Here is a 22,314-nt window from a genome sequence, read left to right as displayed (position 1 = left end):
TGATGCTGGATGGCCATCTGTCGGGAGAGCTTCGATTGTGCTTTTTCAACCTGGCAGACATGGGGTTGGATTGGATTGCCCATGTGGTCTCTTCCAACTCTATTATTATTATTATTATATAATTATTAACGTATTTTTGAGTCTGGATGGCCATCTATCGGGAGAGTTTCGATTGTGCTTTTTCTACCTGGCAGACATGGGGTTGGATTGGATTGCCCATGTGGTCACTTCCAACTCTATTATTATTATTATTATTATATAATTATTAACAATATTTTTTAGTCTGGATGGCGATCTGTCAGGAGAGCTTTGATTGTGCTTTTCCTGCCTGGCAGACATAGGATTGGATTGCCCGTGGTCTCTTCCAACTCTATTATTATTATTATTATTATTATTATTATTATTTAATTTTTAACAATATTTTTGAGGCTGGATGGCCATCTGTCAGGAGAGCTTTGATTGTGCTTTTCCTGCCAGGCAGACATAGGATTGGATTGCCCATGTGGTCACTTCCAACTCTATTATTATTATTATATAATTATTAACAATATTTTTGAGTCTAGGTTCTTGTGGGTTTTTTCGGGCTATAGAGCCATGTTCTAGAGGCATTTCTCCTGACGTTTCGCCTGCATCATTTTTGAGTCTGTTTGGCCATCTGTCGGGAGAGCTTCGATTGTGCTTTTTCTACCTGGCAGACATGGGGTTGGATTGGATTGCCCAAGTAGTCTCTTCCAACACTATTATTATTATTATTGAATTAGTAACAATATTTTTGAGGCGGGATGGCCATCTGTCAGGAGAGGTTTGATTGTGCTTTTCCTGCCTGGCAGACATAGGATTGGATTGCCCATGTGGTCATTTCCAACTCTATTATTATTATTATTATTATTATTATTATTATTATATAATTATTAACAATATTTTTGAGTCTGTTTGACCATCTGTCGGGAGAGCTTCAGTAGTCCTTTTTCTACCTGGCAGACATGGGGTTGGATTGGATTGCCCATGTGGTCACTTCCAACTCTATAATAATAATAATAATTATTGAATTTTTAACAATATTTTTGAGTCTGGATGGCTATCTGTCGGGAGAGCTTCGATTGTGCTTTTTCTACCTGGCAGACATGGGGTTGGATTGGATTGCCCATGTGGTCTCTTCCAACTCTATTATTATTATTATATAATTATTAACAATATTTTTGAGGCTGGATAGCCATCTGTCAGGAGAGCTTTGATTGTGCTTTTTCTACCTGGCAGACATGGGGTTGGATTGGATTGCCCAAGTAGTCTCTTCCAACTCTATTATTATTATTATTATTATTATTATTATTATATAATTATTAACAATATTTTTGAGTCTGGATGGCCATCTGTCGGGAGAGCTTTGATTGTGCTTTTCCTGCCTGGCAGACATAGGATTGGATTGCCCATGTGGTCTCTTCCAACTCTATTATTATTATTATTATTAACAATGTTTTTGAGTCTGGATGGCCATCTGTCGGGAGAACTTCAATTGACCTGCCAGGCATGGGGTTGGATTGGATTGCCCATGTGGTCTCTTCCAACTCTATTAATATTATTATTATTATTATTATTATTATTATTATTATTATTATTATATAATTAGTAACAATATTTTTGAGGCTGGATGGCCATCTGTCGGGAGAGCTTCAATTGTGCTTTTCCTGCCTGGCAGACATGGGCCTTGGGATCTCTCTCTACTCTATGTTTGCCCTAGTTCACTGTTCTGGACCTCGCTTTAAGGAGCCGACCAATGAAAAGCGCTGCCTTCAAAATCAGCCAAGGCCCCGCCTCCTCCCCTTCGTTCAGATAAGAAAGGGTTACCTGGAGCCCCGCCCCTTTAATTGGCGGTGGGCGAATGGGAGGCGAGGGGCGTGGCTTGGTAAAGGTGGGCTGGGGAGGCTGCCTGCCTGGACCAGAGGCTGGTCGGCGGGTGAAGGCAGAGATGGGGAGGCCAGCGTGTAGTGCATCCCTGCAGCCTCGATGAGCGCGGATAGCGGGGCCTGGAGCAGGCAGCCGGTAAGGGACGCCGGGCGGAGGAGGGGCGAGGGGTTCTCCGCGCCTGGAAGCGGATGCCGGGTCGGAAGTCTCCGAGGAGTGAAACTGTTTCCATCCAAAGGAGACCGAGCAGGGAAAGAAGAGGCAAGAGGAGTCCCATCCTATCCAAAGACAGCTGAGTCTCCAAAAAAGGACCTGCTCTTATGAGTCAAACTCCCCAGAAGGAAGGAAATCATTATTATTCTTTGCCATTTAGATATATATTATAGAAAGCAAAATAATATATTTTTTAAATCAGCTGCCTGGTTTTGCACAAAATTGAGCCCAATCAGTGACTCTTTGGGAATCCCTTTTCTCCTGGGATCCCGTCTAGTCCCACTGCTTGTATATTCCCAGGCGAGAAGGTTCAGGTCCGATTTCCCGGAGAGAGACTCAAATACCCAGAGCGAGACCTTGAACTCTTCTAAGGGCAGGACTCTGCGGACCGCCTGCGATAGGGCAGTGCCAGGCCAAATCTGGCAGGAGGAGCAGGAAGGAAGCAGGGCCGGGCCAGTGCCAGAGGGAGCTGGAGAGCTGACCAAATCCAAAGGCGGACTTTTATCTTAATTGTAAAGTAAAGCGGAAAACAAGGCTGACTTTTGAGGATTAAAAAAAACCTAAAATATATATTTTAAAAAAACTTCACCAGGAAAGCTGATTGATTTTGCACAAAATTGAGCCTAATTGGTGACTCCTTGGGAACCCTTTTCCTCCCATGTCAAGTGGGATCCCGTCTAGTCCCACTGCTTATATTCCCAGGCGAGAAGGTTCAGGTCCGATTTCCCGGAGAGAGACTCAAATACCCAGAGCGAGACCTTGAACTCGGCTAAGGGCAGGACTTTTATCTTAATTGTAAAGTAAAGCGGAAAACAAGGCTGACTTTTGAGGATTAAAGAAAAACTAAAACAATTAAAAAAAACTTGGAAAGCTGCTTGATTTTGCACAAAATTGAGCCTAATCGGTGACTCCTTGGGAACCCTTTTTCTCCCAAGTCAAGTGGGATCCCGTCTAGTCCCACTGCTTATATTCCCAAGCGAGAAGGTTCCGCTCTGATTTCCCGGAGAGAGACTCAAATACCCAGAGTGAGACCTTGAACTCTTCTAAGGCCAGGACTTTTATGTTAATTGTAAAGTAAAGCGGAAAACAAGGCTGACTTTTGAGGATTAAAGAAAAACTAAAATAATTTTTTTTAAACTTCACGAGGGAAGCTGCTTGATTTTGCACAAAATTGAGCCTAATCGGTGACTCCTTGGGAACCCTTTTTCTCCCAAGTCAAGTGGGATCCCGTCTAGTCCCGCTGCTTGTATTCCCAGGTGAGAAGGTTCAGGTCCGATTTCCCAGAGAGAGACTCAAATACCCAGAGCGAGACCTTGAACTCAGCTAAGGGCAGGACTTTGAGAACCGCCTGCGATAGATAAGAGAGGAGGGCAGTGCCAGGCCAAATTTGGCAGGAGGAAGCAGGGACGAGCCAATGCCAAGGGAGCCAGAGAGCTGACCAAATCCAGACTTTTATCTCAATCTTAAAGTAAAGGGGAAAATAAGGCCGACTTTAGAGGATTAAAGAAAAACTATTTTAAAAAAAACTTCGCCTGGTTTTGCACAAAACTGAGCCCAATCGGTGACTCCTTGGGAATCCCTTTGCTCCCAAGCTATGTGGGATCCCGTCTAGCCCCACTGCTTGTATTTCCAGGCGAGAAGGTTCAGGTCTGATTTCTCAGAGAGAGAGTCAAATACTCGGAGCGAGACCTTTAACTCTCCTAAGGGGCAGGACTTTGCAAACCGCCTGTGATAGATAAGAGAGAGGAGGGCAGTGCCAGGCCAAATCTGGCAAGAGCAGCAGGAAGGAAACACATTGGCTGGGCCAATGCCAGAGGGAGCCGGAGAGCTGACCAAATCAAACGGCAGACTTTTATCTCAATCTTAAACTGAAGGGGAAAACAAGGCTGACTTTTGAGGATTAAAGAAAGACGGAAAGAATTTTATTTTAAAACTTCACCAGGAAGTAGCTGGGGGAGGAAAAGGAATAGTTTCTCAGAGTGGTTCCAAATAGATAAGCCTTACTTTGCTGGCCTCAGAGGGCATCAAGGTGTTGAAGACCACATTCGGCACCGCTGCAGATTGGCTCCGGTGCCAAACAAACAAGACGTTTGCAAACAAGAGTCATCCCCGGCCGTGTCGTAAGATGGAGAAAGGTTTGGCAAGGTGAATGCAGACCCCTCTGTGAGATCATTGCAAACTGATCTTGTCATGAGACTCGGGATAGTGCTTTGGCTTTGCGTCGTCCCTTCTGGCCTCGCTTGGATGACTTCTCTTTCCAAGATCTCCCTACTGACGGAACGGGCCTCCTTTTTCCAATAAGGAGTCTCGCGGGTTCTGCGCGAACCTATGCAGGCCAGGAAAAAATACATCTTGATGACTTTCTTTGCCACTTGGCTCCTGCTCTCCCTGTTTGGAGGCGACCAAATACGACGCTTTGCCTTCCTGCCCAGCAAGAAATCTGGGGCGCTGCGAAGCTGGCCGCGCTGGGCAGACGGGCTCCTCCTGGAGAGCTTTGCGGACCCCGAGCAGCTTGAGAGCAATGAGGGGGACCCTGAGGAGCAGCCCCCCAAAGCTCGGCGAGAGTTGAGGAGGAACATCTACAGGAACAGCCGGTGCCGTATGGAGACCTGCTTCGATGCCTCCAAGTGCCGGGAACACGGCTTCAGAGTCTTCGTCTACCCCTTGGAAAGGGGGGACCCTGTGTCGGAAAGTTACCTCAAAATTGTCGCCTCCTTGGAGGAGTCGCGGTACTTCACTTCCAACCCCGAAGAGGCCTGCCTCTTTGTCCTCAACATTGACACGCTGGATCGGGACCACCTCTCCCCACGCTATGTCCGCGGCATCGACGAGAAAATCCAAGGCTTCCCTCTCTGGAACGACGGCCGCAACCACCTCATATTCAACCTCTATTCAGGCACATGGCCAAACTATACCGAAGACTTGGGCTTTGACATTGGTCAAGCCATCCTAGCCAAGGCCAGCTTCTACATGGAACACTTCCGCCCCGGTTTTGACATCTCCATCCCTTTGTTTTCCAAGGATCATCCCCGGAAAGGCGGGGAGAAAGGCTGGCTGCACAAGGCCTCGGTCCCGCCAAAGAAAAAGTACCTCTTGGTTTTTAAAGGGAAGCGGTACCTGACGGGAATCGGGTCCGACACCAGGAACGCTCTCCATCATATCCACAACGGCAAAGACATCATTTCCCTGACTACGTGTAAACATGGGAAAGACTGGGAGAAGCACAAGGACAAGCGGTGCGATAAGGACAATGCAGACTACGAAAAGTAAGTGTGGGAGCTTTTTGTGTGTGAAACCAGCCTAAAGTGAGGGCTTCCATAGCCTGCATGGCCGCTGATCATGCCAGTGGAAGCTTTCCATGAGTTGTAGGTTGAAAAAGTGGTTTTTCCAATCTTTGATTCATCCACAGCATGGAACAAGGGCTACATCTACACTCTAGAATCCATACTGGGTCTTTCCACACATGGATATTGTTGGGCGGGTGGGCTTAATAACAAAAGACCCTCCTCATAAATGTACAGCAGAGTAACTTAGCAGTAGCAGCGTGACCCAGCACCAGTAGCCCAAAGTGATAAAAATAACAAGAACACACAGAACAATGTTATCTCTTCCATAGAAGGCTTTTCTTTGTAGTAAAATAATATAGTTGCACTATTTACAAGAACAAGGTTTCCATAACACAAATAAAGTAATACACAGTAGCACACAGCAGCCTTCACACTGGAGCTTTCTCACACAAGGCTTCTCTCACACAGAGGTTTACCTCACACTCCTCAGGACGACACTAGCTTTGGCCCACTAACTCTAACAGGCTTCAGACTACTCACTCTCCTCAGGACAGCACTAGCTTTGGCCCACTAACTCTAACCGGCTTCAGCCTACTAACTCTTTCAGAGCTTGACTCACACTTTTGTAATAATAATACCCAGTTAATTTTTAATATTTTTACACATGTAACCCAGAATATCAAGGCAGATAATAATAATAATAATAATAATAATAATAATATACTTTATGTATATTCTGCTCTATCTCCCCGAGGGGACTCAGAACGGATTGCACAATACATTTTTATGGCAAACATTCAATGCCATTATACAATTAACAACAAAGGCAGACGGTACAAGGTTTCCCTCTTTTTCATTCCTGGCATCTGGAGGCTGTGCTCAACTTGGCCATGGGGAGGTGCTGTTGTTCCATTTTCCCATGCCAAGGAGCATGCAGTCCATGGGTGCCTTTTTCCTGACCAAATTGCCAATATGTCTTCAGGGGTGCCTTTTGAATTCCTCCCAAAGCGGTACCTATTTATCTACTCACATTTCTGTTACCTGACTGCTAGGTAAACAGAAGCTAGGGCTGACAGCAGGAGCTCACTCCACTCACGGCTTGAATTGCCAACCTTCTGGTAGGCAAGAGTTGCTGCATCTGGTGGTTAAACCCAGTATCCACAATATCTGCTTTGAACTGGGATATCTGAGTCCACAGTGCTGTATAATGCAGCTCAGTGTGGATTTTATATACCTGTGTGGAAGGAGCCACAGTTTGACACTGCTTCGAACTGCCATTGCTCATTATTATACACAACAAGATTAGTAAACAGCAAGCAAGATCACTATGCTGGCTTTTGTATTGGATTTCACGTCGGACACTTCCCAAGTGTCTAGGACTATGTGATGTATTAGCGAATAATGCGTGCAGATCTGAGTAAGGTGGCCTTTTGCAGCTGAAAGATGGTAATTTTGTCAGTGCCATTGTTTTTAAGTGCAGGCCAAGGTCTTTAGGCGCTGCACCCAGTGTGCCGATCACCACTGGGACTACCTTGACTGGCTTGTCTTTGCAGTTCAATCTTTAAATCCTCATATCGTGTAAGCTTTTCCAGTTGCTTCTTGTCAATTCTGCTGTCATTATTATTATTATTATTATTATTATTATTATTATTATTATTTCTACACTGCTTTATCTCTCCTACAGGAGAGATAACATAACATAAAAAATATAAGCATACAACCTAAAATATACAAATATGCAAACATTAAAACAGGATTAAATATAAACCGTATTCAGAAATTCCCAGTTAAAAACCATTCAAACACATTCAAAGTTCTACGCCTCTCGAGTCCCTCATGTTGAGCACTATGCAGTCCTGGGAATTGCAGTTCTGCAATTTTACAAGGTCTTTAGCCTTCTGCCAAAGAGTGCCCTGCCAAACTACAAACTCCCAGGATTCCATAGCATTGAGCCATGGCAGTTAAAGTGGTGCCAAACTGCATTAATTCTATAGTGTGGATGCACCCAAGTTTTGGATACTAGTTTGCACAGAGTATGGAAAAGCAGCATTCATATCTGATTGACCCGTGGCCCATGTTCCTGTTGGAAATTCTTTAGAAATCTTGGATGATCAACGGCACATACTCATTTTCATGAAGCTTGCGCAAAATAATTTCCCAATCGCTCGTGTCCTACCTTAATAAGTATGTATAAGGTGTAATTATTGTTTTCTGCCTCGGGCACCAAAATGTTTGGGGCGAGCCCTTGCCGAATCTGTAATTTATCTTCCAGATGCCTCAGCAGGGAGGCTTGTGTGGTAAGGAAAACGGAGGATTCAGCAAAATGGAAAAATGCAAGTGTTGTAGAATTCCCGTCCTCAAAAGCTAGGACATTTTGAAAGCCTTGGGAGCTAGGCTGTTAGTATGTGCGCCGTGTAGCGATGTGTCAGCATCACCCTGTGCAAATATCATTAGGTTGTTTACCCAAACGTCGACTCATACTCAGTCACTGCTCCTTACTGTTTGTCCCTGGCATCTTTTGCATCTGCAGGGCTTAGCTCTGGAACTTGGGAAATGGTGATATGTCTCTGAACGTGTGCAGAATGTTTTCCTTGGATTCAAAAGAAGGGTTTCTCTGTTAGAGAAGGGCTTTCCATCTCCCAAAACTAGAGCCTCGATACCTCCTCCTTTGGGGATATGAACAACTATTATCAGCAATATTTTGATGCCTTAGAGGTGGTGAACTCTCATCCTATGGAGGTCTTTGAACAAAAGTTGAACGGCCATCTCTCAGGAGTGCTTTAGTGTATCCCTATATCGAAAGTGGATGGACTAAATGGCCCTTGCCTGCCCATTGATTCTGTGCAAAGTGCATTTTCTTTTGCAATGTCTTAGCTGGGAAGGCAGAAGAGAGTAAGGGTACACCTACACTGTAGAATTAATGCAGTTTGACACCACTTTAACTGCCATGGCTAAATGCTGTGGAATCCTGGGATTAGTATTTTGGTGAGGCACCAGTCCTGTTTGGGAAAGAAAGCATTGCAAAATAGCAACTCCCAGATTCCCATAGCGATTAAAGTGGTGTCAAACTACATTAATTCTACAGTGTAGATTCGCCCTAAGTTATCATGAGCCTTTCTTTTTTTCTTCCCTTCCTTCCATTTCCTTTCCCCCTTTCTTTTTGAACAGCTAAGTTTGATGAAAAGTTTGGTGTGACCCTCAATTGGTGTTGAGCAGTGTTTCTCAACCTGGGTGTCGGAACCCCTGCTTTCTGGATGTAGGTGAACTACAACTCCAAAACTCAAGGTCAATGCCTACCAGACCTTTCCAGTAGTTTCTGTTGGTTGTGGGAGTCCTGTGTGTCAAGTTTGGTTCAATTCCATACTTGGTGGAGCTCTTTGATTGTAGGTGAACTAAAAATCCCAGCAACTACAACTCCCAAATGACAAAATCAACGCCGCCAACCCCACCAGTATTCAAATTTGGGCATATAAGGTATCTGTGCCAAATTTGGTCCAGTGAATAAAATGCATCTTGCATATCAGATATTTACATTACAATTCACAACAGTAGCAAAATGACAGTTATGAAGTAGCAACAAAAATAATGTTATGGTTGGGGGTCGCCACAACATGAGGAACTGTATTGAGGGATCATGGCACCGGAGTCCCCGGTGGCGCAGTGGGTTAAACCCCTGTGCTGGCAGGACTGAAGACCAACAGGTTGTAGGTTCAAATCCGGGGAGAGGCGGATGAGCTCCCTCTATCAGCTCCAGCTCCTCATGCGGGGACATGAGAGAAGCCTCCCACAAGGATGATAAATACATCAAAATCATCCAGGCGTCCCCTGGGCAACGTCCTTGCAGATGGCCAATTTTCTCACACCAAAAGCGACTTCTGACATGACAAAAAAAAAATGGCATTATGAAGGTTGAGAAATACTGGTCTGGAGGACATTACTAATGTATTTTTTCCTGTGTATTGTGCTTGATGATCAATATTGGAAACTGCATTTAGTAATAACTTTCAGTTAACATGCACCTTTTGCCTAATTTAAGAATTAACCTACTTACATTAACATTTGTACATCAAATTAACACTCCTAAGTCAGTGAGTGCCAGGTGCTAAATATATTGAACATCGCTTCTGTGATATCAGATTTCTCCTTCTTTTGAAGCTATTGATCCAGTCGAGCCAACTCCTTTATCAAGGTTTGAAATACATAATGGATTTGAGCTTCTCTGTGCCGGTCAACTGTGTTTTCTTACTGTAATTGCCGTAGTTGTCTTAATTTGAAAATACAAGCAGTCCCCAAGTTACAAACAAAATAGGTGCTGTAGGTTTGTTCTTAAGTTGAATTTTCATGTAAGTCAGAACAGGTATATATATCTATATCTATATACATAATAATGTAATGTTCGTTTGTGGGATTAACATAACTCAAGAACCACTGGATGAATTGCTGCCAAATTTGGCCACAAGACACTTACTAATCCAAGGAGTGACCATCATTTAAAAATTTGATTTTGTCATTTGGGAGTTGTAGTTGCTGGGATTTATAGTTTACTTACAATCAAAGAGCATTCTGAACTCCACCAATGATGGAATTGACCCAAACGTGGCACACAGGATTCCCATGACCAACAGAAAATATTAGAAGGTATTGTCGAAGGCTTTCATGGCCAGAATCACTGGGTTGTTGTAGGCTTTTTCGGGCTATATGACCATGGTCTAGAGGCATTCCCTCCTGACGTTTCGCCTGCATCTATGGCAAGCATCCTCAGAGGTAGTGAGGTCTGTTGGAACTAGGAAAAAGGGTTTATATATCTGTGGAATGGCCAGGGTGAGACAAAGGACTCTTGTCTACTGGAACTAGGTGTGAATGTTTCAACTGACCACCTTGATTAGCATATAATGGCCTGACAGTGCCTGGAGCAAACTTTTGTTGAGAGGTGATTAGATGTCCTTGTTTGTTTCCTCTCTGTTGTTGTGCTGTTGGAATTTTAGAGTTTTTTTTTAATACTGGTAGCCAGGTTTTGTTCATTTTCATGGTTGCCTCCTTTCTGTTGACATTGTCTACATGCTTGTGTATTTCAATGGCTTCTCTGTGTAGTCTGACATGGTGGCTGGGTTGCACACTCTCACTTCTACAAAAGCCCTCCCTCCAATGAGTTTAAAGGTTATAGTGAACATCATGAACATGTAGCCATCACAGACATCCCAGTGTTTCTTAGTCTCTCCATTGGTGTGGAATTTGCATGATCCCACCCACTGCCTCTCCCTTAACCCAGCGTTTCTCAACCTGGGGGCAGGGACTCCTAGGGGAGTTGTGAGGGGTTGTCAGGGGGGTCGCCAAAGACCATCAGTAAACACAGTATTTTCTGTTGTTCATGGGGGTTCTGTGTGGGCTTCAAAGGTAAATTCATGCTGAATTTACTCTGAGAGGTCCCAGGTTCGAATCCAGGGAGCGATTTGAGCTTCCGTTGTCAGTCCCAGCTTCTGCCAACCTAGCAGTTCGAAAACATTCAAAAGTGAGTAGATCAATAGGTACCACTTCGGTGGGAAGTTAACGTCACTCCATGCAGTCATGCTGGTCACGTGACCTTGGAGGTGTCTATGGACAATGCCAGCTCTTCAGCTTAGAAACGGAGATGAACACCAATCCCCAGAGTCGGACACGACTGGACTTAATGTCAGGGGAAAACCTTTACCTCAACCTTGCTCTGAAATCCTATTATTATTACTATCATTGCTGTTATTATTATTATTCAGTGCAAGGTATCTGTAGAGCTCTCTTACTGAACGACCTTTCAGATGAGTTGATTTTCCTTCCATCCAGCTTCCTTCACTGTCCAGCTTTGACAACATAAGATGTACCTGACTGTCATACAGATTTTTAAAATGAGGACACTTTAAGAAAAAAAGCAGTGGCACTTTTAGTTCAGCACTAACATAATGGAATAGAAGAAGAAAAAATCCAGTCCCAATTTTTAAGAATCACGAATAAAGTTGTAAATTGTGGTTTCTGCTACATTGAATTTCTTGCGAAATTGCAAAGTCCTTCCATCCCAGTTGAGATTTATTTATTTATCGTATTATAAGTGAACGGAGGATACATTTGTAATGTATTTAAAAACCACAAAGTTTAAAAAACTTGGCATTATATTAAATGTCCTTTGACCAGAAGCTGGCCACTTGGAGTGCCTCTGGTGTTGCCATAAGAAGGTCCTCCATCGTGCATGTAGCAGAGCTCAGACTACATTATTAAGTGGTCTGTGGTTTGCTCATCTCCACACTCACATGTCGTGGACTCTACTTTGTGGCCCCATTTCTTAAGGTTGGCTCTGCATCTCATGGTGCCAGAGCGCAGTCAGTTTAGCACCTTCCAGGTTGCCCAGTCTTCTGTGTCCCCAAGAGGGAGTCTCTCATTTGGTCTCAGCCATGGCTTGAAGTTCTGGGTTTTTGCCTACCACTTTTGGACTCTCACTTGCTGAGGTGTTCCTGTGAGTATCTCTGTAGATCTTAGAAAACTATTTCTCGATTTAAGGTTTGGCATGCTGGCTGATATCTGAACAGGGGAAGGGCCGGAGATGTCACTGCCTTGATTAGGTTCTTGTGGGTTTTTTCGGGCTATAGAGCCATGTTCTAGAGGCATTTCTCCTGACGTTTCGCCTGCATCTATGGCAAGCATCCTCAGAGGTGTGAGGTCTGTTGGAATTAGGACAATGGGTTTATATATTTGTGGAATGGCTGGGGTGGGGCAAAGAGCTCTTCCCTGCTGCAGTTAGGTGTGAATGTTTAGCTGATCACCTTCATTAGCATTTGAAGGCCTGCCTGAGCCTGGGAAAATCTGTTGCTGGGAGGTGTTAATCTGTGCCTGGTTTTTTCCTCTCTGTTGTTTAGCTGTTATAATTTTAGAGTTTTTTAGTACTGGTAGCCAGATTTTGTTCATTTTCATGGTCTCTTCCTTTCTGTTGAAATTGTCCACATGCTTGTGGATTTCAATGGCTTCTCTGTGTAGTCTGACATGGTGGTTGTTGGTGTGGTCCAGCATTTCTGTGTTCTCAAATAATATGCTGTGTCCAGGCTGGTTCATCAGATGCTCTGCTATGGCTGACTTCTCTGGTTGAAGTAGTCTGCAGTACCTTTCATGTTCCTTGATGCGTGTCTGGGTGCTGCGTTTGGTGGTCCCTATGTAGACTTGTCCACAGCTGCATGGTACACGGTAGACTCCTGCAGAGGTGAGAGGATCCCTCTTGTCCTTTGCTGAACGTAGCATTTGTTGGATTTTCTTGGTGGGTTTGTAGATTGTTTGTATGTTGTGTTTCCTCATCAGCTTCCCTATGCGGTCAGTGGTTCCCTTGATGTATGGCAGGAACACTTTTCCTCTGGGTGGATCTTCATCTTTACTCTCGTGGCTTGTTCTTGGTCTTGCAGCTCTTCTGATGTCTGGGGTGGAGTCTCCATTGGCCTGGAGAGCCCAGTTGAGGTGGTTCAGTTCATCTTGGAGGAGGTGGGGTTCGCAGATTCTTCTTGCACGGTCTGCCAAGGCTTTAATGGTGCTTCTTTTTTGACTTGGGTGATGGTTGGAGTTTTTATGTAGATATCTATCTGTGTGTATGGGTTTTCTGTAGAAAAAACCAGGCACAGATTAACACCTCCCAGCAACAGATTTTCCCAGGCTCAGGCAGGCCTTCAAATGCTAATGAAGGTGATCAGCTAAACATTCACACCTAACTGCAGCAGGGAAGAGCTCCTTGCCCCACCCCCAGCCATTCCACAGATATATAAACCCATTGTCCTAATTCCAACAGACCTCACACCTCTGAGGATGCTTGCCATAGATGCAGGCGAAACGTCAGGAGAAATGCCTCTAGAACATGGCTCTATAGCCTGAAAAAACCCACAAGAACCTAGTGATTCCAGCCATGAAAGCCTTCGACAATACACTGCCTTGATTCTTTCATTGTTGGCTGCTACTTCCCAGTGGATGTCAGATGGTGTAATACTGGCTAAACAGTATAATTTCTCTAGTGGTGTGGGGCATAGACATCCTGTGATAATATGTCATGTCTTATTAAGAACCAAATCCACTGTTTAAATGTGGTTAGATGTGTTCCGCACTGGGCATGCATATTCAGCAGCAGAGTAGCAAAGCGCAAGGGCAGATGTCTTCACTGTGTCTGGTTGTGATCCCCAGGTTGTGCCAGTCTGCTTTCATATGATATTATTTTTAGCACCCGCTTTTTGCTTGATAGTCAAGCAATGCTTCTTGTAAGTCAGAGCACAGTCAAGGATAACTCCCAAGTATTTGGGTGTCCTGCAATGCTCCAGTGGGAGCGACCAGAAGCTGTGATAAAATTTGCAGACTTGAGGATCTTCTAAAAAAATATGGATTGAAATGAAATCCTACCAGTCCTTACACTGTGTTCAATGTGGTTATTCTGTAGTTTGATTTGGATGGAAGCCTAAGGATGGGTCTATATTGCCGTGTAATGCAGTTTGAATGTGCATTATATGGTCAGTGTAGACCAGGCATGTGCAAACTTTGGCCCTCCAGGTTTTTTGGGCTTCAACTCCCACAATTCCTAACAGCCTACCAGCTGCTAGGAATTGTGGGATTTGGGTTTATTTATTTATTTCAGATATTTGTATCCTTGCCCCCAAAAAGGGGACTCAAGGTGGCCTTACAACAGCCAGTGATTTGATGCCAATACATATAAATATAAAAAAATAAACAAATACAACTAAAACAATACAATTAAACAGTAATTATTAAAGCATCAATTAAAATCACGTAATCCAGATCATAGTCCAAGGCCAGTTTATTTATTTATTTATTTACAGCATTTATATTCCGCCCTTCTCACCCCGCAGGAGACTCAGAGTGGATTACAGTGTACACATATATGGCAAACATTCAATGCCAATTTTGACATACAACATATACAGACATAGACAGAGGCTATTTAGGCAGCCGCTAGGCCGCCAGGGGAGCTGTCGCTTTCATCGTCCATCTGCGACACTGATGAAGTACTTCCGCATTCCCCGCATGCTTTTTGCTGGAGTGCTTGCTGGAGTCTTTTTTTATGGCCTCATAAATTAGTTAATTTAGCCTCCTCACACTTTAAGGTGGTACCTAATTTTCCTACTTGACAGATGCAACTGTCTTTCGGGTTGCGAAGGTCGACAACAGGCTACACAATTGGTTGGAAACCCACTCCAACCCGGGCTGGCTTCGAACTCATGACCTTTTGGTCAGAGTGATCTTAATGCAGCTGACACTCAGCCAGCTGCGCCACAATCCCAGTTCAATTGTCAATTCCATTAGTCCGTTATCCTTATTGCACTATTTACTGGTTTAATGCTTGGTCTCACAGCCATAACCCAAACCTCTTCCTGAAAGACAGTAGGGAAGGATCTGACCGGATTTCATTGAGGAGGGAGCTGTATAGACGAAGGGACACCACTGAGAGGGCCCTGTCTCTTGTCCCCAACAATCGCACCTGCAAAGGTGGTGAGATCAAGAGCAGGACATCCCAAAATGATCTTAACTTCAACCTATGGGTCCCAGATGTTTTGGCTTTCAACTCCCAGAAATCCTCATAGCTGGTAAACTGGCTGGAATTTCTGGGAGTTGTAGGCCAAAATACCTGGGGACCCACAGGTTGAGAACTACTGATTTAGGGCTTTATAGGCTAAAGCCATCAAGATAGAACACTGTGACCTCCACCAACAATGGACTTGGACCACATTTGGCATACAGAACCCCCATGACCAATGCAAAATACTGGGAAGGTTTGGAAGGAATTAATCTTGTTGGTACTGGGCTTAATAGTTCACCTGCAATCAAAGAACACTCTGAACCCTTCCAACAATGGACCTGCAACTAACTTGGCACACAGAGCCACCCTGACCACGAAAAATACTGGTGGTCTTTAGGTGGATTGTTGAAGACTTTCATGGCCGGAATCACTGGGTTGTTGTGAGTTTTCCAGGCTGTATGGCTATGTTCCAGAAGCATTCTCTCCTGATGTGTCACCTGCATCTATGGCAGGCATCCTCAGAAGTCTCCCTCCCTGCCTGCCCACCTCTGAGGATGCCTGCTATAGATGCATATGAAACATAAGGAGAGAATGCTTCTGGAACATGGCCATACAGCCCGGAAAACTCACAGCAACCCAGTGATTCCAGCCATGAAAGCCTTCGACAACAGACCTCACAACCTATGAGGTTGCCTGCCATAGATGCAGGTGAAATGTCAGGAGAGAATGCTTCTGGAACATGGCCATACAGCCCGGAAAACTCACAGCAACCCAGTGATTCCAGCCATGAAAACCTTCGACAACAGACCTCACAACCTATGAGGATGCCTGCCATAGATGCAGGTGAAATGTCAGGAGAGAATGCTTCTGGAACATGGCCATACAGCTCGGAAAACTCACAGCAGCCCAGTGATTCCAGCCATGAAAGCTTTCAACAACAGACCTCACAACCTATGAGGTTGCCTGCCATAGATTCAGGTGAAATGTCAGGAGAGAATGCTTCTGGAACATGGCCATACAGCCCGGAAAACTCACAGCAACCCAGTGATTCCAGCCATGAAAGCCTTCGACAACAGACCTCACAACCTATGAGGATGCCTGCCATAGATGCAGGTGAAATGTCAGGAGAGAATGCTTCTGGAACATGGCCATACAGCCCAGAAAACTCACAGCAACCCAGTGATTCCGGCCAAACATTCAACAATACATCTAACCTTCCATTTGCTACCAGTTTGCAAATAATTTGATGCAATTCAGAAAAGGAGCTTTGAATCTGGACACACCAAAGACTTGTGTGGTCTTTGGGTGGTTTTATAGGAGTTGTAGTTCACCTACAACCAGAGAAACTATGACCCCCACCAACAGTGGACCTGAATCAAACTTGACACACAGAAACCCCATGACTAACGCAGCCTACTGAACATACTGGAGGGGTTTGAGGGGAACTTACCTTCATTTTTGGGAGTTGTAGTTCACCAACATCCAGAGACACCGTGACCACTACCAAACTTGGCACACAGAACCCCCATGACTAACACAACCTACTTTAGGGGTTTGAGGGGACTGCTGCACTGTGGTGGGAGTTGTAGTTTTCCCTGCAGCCAGAGTGCACAAGGACCCCACTGATGATGCACCCGGAGCAAACTTTCTCAACATGGCAAACTAAGTAATGATGGAGTTTCAGGGGGTTAGCCAGACATGATGTGATTTGTAGTTCACCGACAACCTTATGCATTTTGTAAAAATAAATAAATAAAAAACCCAAAACAAACCTTCAAATAACCTGGGCAATGTCGGGTACCCAAGCCAATACCTATATAAACACAGGTGTGCCAAAATCAAAAACACTTCTAGTCTCAAGCGGTTGGTTGAACAAGTGAAGTAAAAGAGGAAAGAGAGAGGAAATAATAATAATAATAATAATAATAATAATAATAATCCTTTATTTATATCCCGCTACCATCTCCCACAGGACTCGGTGCGGCTTACAAGAGGCCGAGCCCAAATACATCATAAAACATAACAACAACAATACAACTATAAATAACTCATAACGAAGCAAAACAATACAATAATGACACGATGCATTTAAAAACCTGTGGCAGGGCCAACTGTAAGGATTAAAATTTAAAATGCTGGGCATGTCCAAGGGAAATAGGAAAGTTATCTTAGGGATAGGTGGACGTGCAGACAGTTCTAATCTCTCGTAAAGTGCATTTGGGACATATTGCTTGGGATTCCTATTCTGGGAAGGCACACTGGAACATCCACATTTTCAAGCTCCTTCTAAAGACTGCCAACGTTGGGGCCTGCCTGATGTCCTTGGGGAGGGAGTTCGAGAGTCGTGGGGCCACCACCAAGAAGGCCCTGTCCCTCGTCCCCACCAATTGCGCTTGCGATGCAGGTGGGATCGTGAGCAGGGCCTCTCCAGATGAATGAAGAGATCATGTGAGTTAGTATACAGAAATGCGGTCACGCAGGTATTATTTATTTATTATTTATTTGCTTTATTTTTATACCGCATTTTTCAGCCTAAATTGGCGACTCAATGCGGTTTACAATGCAATTTATATAACAATCACAATTAGTTAAAACACAACATACACGACAGACAATACAAGACAAAACAACATGGTCATCAACGCCTCAGTAAAATCAGATTCCGTTCTCATAATCCTTCTACCATTCCTTTGTTCATTTATACCGTCTTCATGAGTTCAGTTGCCTTGTTGACCGAACGCCTGTTCATAGAGCCACGTCTTGACCTTCCTCCGGAACTCCAGCAATGAAGGGGCCTGCCTGATGTCTACGGGTAGGGCATTCCATAGCCGAGGGGCCACCACCGAGAAGGCCCTGTCTCTCGTTCCTGCCAGCCGCGCCTGTGACGCAGGCGGGACCGAGAGCAGGGCCTCCCCGGACGATCTTAACATCCTCGTCGGTTCATAGGTGGAGATGCGTTCGGAGAGGTAAGCAGGGCCAGAACCGTTTAGGGCTTTATAGGCTAAAGCCAGCACCTTGAATTGTGCCCGGTAGCGAATTGGCAGCCAGTGGAGCTGGCTCAGCAGAGGAGTGGTGTGCTCCCTGAGTGCCACTCCCGTTAGTAAACTGGCCGCCGAGCGCTGGACCATCTGAAGCTTCCGGGCAGTCTTCAAGGGCAACCCCATGTAGAGCGCGTTGCAGTAATCAATCCGGGATGTAACCAGAGCGTGGACTACCGTGGCCAAATCTGACTTCCCAAGGTACGGGCGCAACTGGTGCACAAGTTTGAGTTGTGCAAATGCTCCCCTGGACACCGCCGAAACTTGGGGTTCCAAGCTTAGCGAGGAGTCCAGGATCACACCCAAGCTGCGATGGGTCCCAAACCGTTTAGGGCTTTGTAGGTAGGCACCTGCACCTTGAATTGGGCCCGGAAAACGAACGGCAGCCAATGGAGCTCCTTAAACAGGAGGGTTGACCTCTCCCTGTAAGGAGCACCAGTTAACAGCCTGGCCGCCGCCCGTTGAACCAACTGAAATTTCAAGGGCAGCCCCACGTAGAGTGCATTACAGTAGTCCAATCTGGAGGTGACTAAGGCATGGACCACCCTAGTCAGATCTGCCTTCACGAGGTACGGTCGCAGTTGGCGCATGAGTCTTTAATTGTGCAAAGGCCCTCCCGGCCACCGCCGACGGAAGCAGAAATAGATTTTTCTCTATGGAGCTTTATAGATCCCTTTCCTTTGCAACCTTAAAGTTGGGAACAGCTAAATGGTGCAATTGTTATGAGACGTAACAATTCAATGTGTCGCAGCAAGAAAGCTAGGAGTTTGAATGGCCAACATTATAGTAAATGATTGTGAGCTTTGGGTTGTTTGTTTGTTGACCTTTTAAATCTGTTGAACTCAATAGCTTGGTACAAAACGCCGATTCTCAATTTGTAGGAGTGCAACAGATGGTGAATAATTCCTGCCATCATCTTCCTTTCCTGCTTTCCTCCTTCTCCATCCTCTTGTCAAGAAATGCAGGGATTCCCACGCAAGTTTTGCATTCATGGTCCAAGAATCCTGCCAAATCTAGCCTTGTTTTTCTTGGCTGTGAAATGTCCCGCCGTGATGAGCCATGCTTTTCATTGTGCTTGTTCAGTAGTAAACTTTTAATCAGACTGAAACTTGAAATAAAGTCAACAAAGATGCACATCACTTGGATTACTCAACACAAGATGATTCATAGCCAGATGTGCCATGCCAAGATACGGAAGGGTACTAGAAGGAAAAGTCATCTCAGAATGCGGATCTTCTGATCCCTATGATGGGGAAAATATTCATATATGACTCTGGAGATTGAGGGGTGCATTTACACTGTATATTTAACACCGTTTGCTTTGGAATCATGGAAATTATGCTTATAAGATCTTTAGGGTTTGCTGCCAAGGAACACTGGTACCTCCCCAGGCTACAACTCCCTCCCATGATTCCATAGCATTCAACCGTTGCAGTTAAAGTGGAGTCAAACTGCATTCTAGAGTCGCTGTCTTCATAGATATCATACGTATTATACAGCAGCTTATGATACTGTACATCACCTCCCAAGAAAAATTTCATCTATGCTGACGATGGTGCTATCACCGCTCAAGCAGGGAGCTTTGAAATAGTTGAACAGAAGCTTTATTTATTTCTTTATTTATTTACAATATTTATATTCCGCCCTTCTCACCCCGCAGAAGACTCAGGGCGGATCACAATGTGCATATACATGGCAAACATTCAATGCCATAGACACGCAACATATATAGACAGACACACAGAGACTATTTAACATTTCAGCTTAATGAGGGTATTCTGGCCACCGGGGGAGCTGTCACTTCACTGTCCATTTGTGACACTGATGGAGTACCATATATTCTGGCATATAAGACTACTTTTTAACCCAAGAAAATCTTCTCAAAAGTCAGGGGTCGTCTTATACACGGGAGTCGTCTTATACACGGGAGTAGTCTTATACATGGGAGTTGTCTTATATGCTGGAGTAGCTTATATGCTGGAGTCGTCTTATACGTGGGAGTAGTCTTATACACCGGGAGTCATCTTATAGAGTGGGTGCTGAAACTTTCAATCCGGTTTGGAGAATCTGAGATTGCTGCATATTTTGGGGGGAGCTCAAAAATGGCAGTGGCTATGTCCCTGCCATATGCAGCGACTGTATGAAAGTATTAAGGGCGACGCTGTACAAGTATGGTAGAAGAAAATCCATTCATCAGGATTCGTGGGCTTAATGTAGTCCCGATGGTGAGGTGAAGGGACGCCTCATTGGGAAGGTGTAAATGAAGGGTGGAGCAAGCTGCAGGTGTCCGGGGCGCTCAGAATGTGGAAAAAGAGATATAGTGGCTCTGGGCCCAGAAAAACACACTTCTTTTACCTATCTGGCCCGCCCTTGTATCCTATTACAGTACCTCCTCCTCTGCCTCTCAGTACTTAGGCGATCCCTCGTTGGACGAGTAAGATGGTCTTCCTTGATGACTATTTTTGTGGGTTTGTAGGTGGCTGTGGAGTCCTATCCTTGACCCTCATCTTCTCCCACAGTGAAGGCATTGGTTTCCAGGTGGAAGGCGGTCCCGGTCGGGGTTGGTTTCACACGCCTTCCTCCTGGCATGTTTCTCTCTTTCACCCTCCACTCGTGCCTCCTCGAATTCTGCAGCACTGCTGGTCACAGCTGACCTCCAGCTAGAGCGCTCAAGGGCCAGGGCTTCCCAGTTCTCAGTGTCTATGCCAGAGTTTTTAAGGTTGGCTTTAAGGCCATCTTTAAATCTCTTTTCCTGTCCACCAACATTCCGTTTTCCGTTCTTAAGTTCAGAGTAGAGCAACTGCTTTGGGAGACAGTGGTCAGGCATCCGGACAACGTGGCCGGCCCAGCGGAGTTGATGGCAGAGGGCCATCGCTTCAATGCTGGTGGTCTTTGCTTCTTCCAGCACGCTGACATTTGTCAGCTTGTCTTCCCAAGATATTTGCAGGATTTTCCGGAGGCAGCGTTGATGGAATCGTTCTAGGAGTTGCATGTGACGTCTGTAGACAGTCCACGTTTCGCAGGCGTAGAGCAGGGTTGGGAGGACAATAGCTTTATAGACAAGCACCTTGGTATCCCTACGAATGTCCCGGTCCTCAAACACTCTCTGCTTCATTCAGAAAAATGCTGCACTCGAAGAGCTCAGGCGGTGTTGTATTCCGGTGTCGATGTTGACTTTGGTGGAGAGGTGGCTGCCAAGGTAGCGGAAATGGTCAACATTTTCTAATGTTACACCATTAAGCTGTATCTCTGGCATTGGAGAGGGGGCGGCTGGTGACTGCTGGAACAGCACTTTGGTTTTCTCGATGTTCAGTGACAGGCCAAGCTTCGTGTATGCTTCTGCGAAGGTGTTTAGAGTGGCTTGTAGATCTTCTTCTGAATGCGCACAGACGAAATTGTCATCAGCATACTGGAGTTCTATAACAGATGTTGTTGTAACCTTGGTTTTGGCTTTCAGTCTGCTGAGGTTAAACAGCTTGCCATCTGTCCGATAGATGATTTCCACTCTGGTGGGAAGCTTCCCGTCAACAAGGTGAAGTATCATAGCGATGAAGGTGGAGAATAATTTGGGGCAATAACACATCCTCTGCCTCTCAGATCTCGCTCCTGAAGACTGCAGTGAAGCAGTGCAGGTGCACATGTGCGAGATCTGAGAGAGAAGGAGGTACAGTAATTACCATATTGAAATCAAATCGGATGCTTTTAAAATTTTTATTTGGTGGGTGTTGGAAGAGGGGTAGTCTTATACGGTGAGTATATCCCAAACTATATTTTAACTGGAAAAGTTGGGGGTCGTCTTATACGCCCAGTCGTCTTATATGCCAGAATATACTGTACTTCCTCATTCTTTTGCTTGCTTGCTGGAGATTTTATGATGTCATAAATAGTTAAATTAGCCTCCCCGCATAAGCGGTACCTAAATTTCCTACTTGACAGATGCAACTGTCTTTCAGGCAGCAAAGGTCAACAGCAAACTACACAATGGTTGGAAGCTCACTCTGACCCAGGCTGACTTCAAACTCATGAAGCTTTCTCTGTAATAGGCGCTCTTACTGCCTATTACAGGAAAAACCAGCTGATTCCTAATCTATCTAAAACATAGACATGTTCATTTCACCTTAATAACAGACAAGGTCTGAGGATTACCTGGGAAGGAATCCCACTGGAGCATTGCAGCACACCAAAATACTTGGGTCTTACCCTGGAAGATGCTCTGACCTACAAGAAGCGCTGTTTGAATATCAAGCAAAAAGTTGGTGCTGTAAATAATATTGTACAAAAGCTGACTAGCACAACCTAGGGATCACAACCAGACACAGTGAAGACATCTGTCCTTCCGCTTTGCTACTCT

General features: G+C 44.9%; 1 protein-coding gene across 1 annotated transcript in view; it reads left to right on the top strand.

Moving 5' to 3' along the window:
• Window positions 1-1,923: 1,923 nt before the first annotated feature.
• The window catches only part of EXTL1 (exostosin like glycosyltransferase 1), a 167,934-nt gene continuing 147,543 nt past the window's right edge, over window positions 1,924-22,314 (top strand). The window contains exon 1 of the mRNA XM_060784459.2: window positions 1,924-5,381. Coding sequence (XP_060640442.2) covers window positions 4,444-5,381 — 938 coding nt within the window. The 5' untranslated portion in view covers window positions 1,924-4,443. The remainder of the gene's footprint in view (window positions 5,382-22,314) is intronic.

The sequence above is a fragment of the Anolis sagrei genome, chromosome X, assembly GCF_037176765.1.
Source record: "Anolis sagrei isolate rAnoSag1 chromosome X, rAnoSag1.mat, whole genome shotgun sequence".
Classification (NCBI taxonomy): Eukaryota; Metazoa; Chordata; class Lepidosauria; order Squamata; family Dactyloidae; genus Anolis; species Anolis sagrei.
Note: the sequence above shows the minus strand (reverse complement) of the source record. Positions and strands in the feature narration are given on the sequence as shown.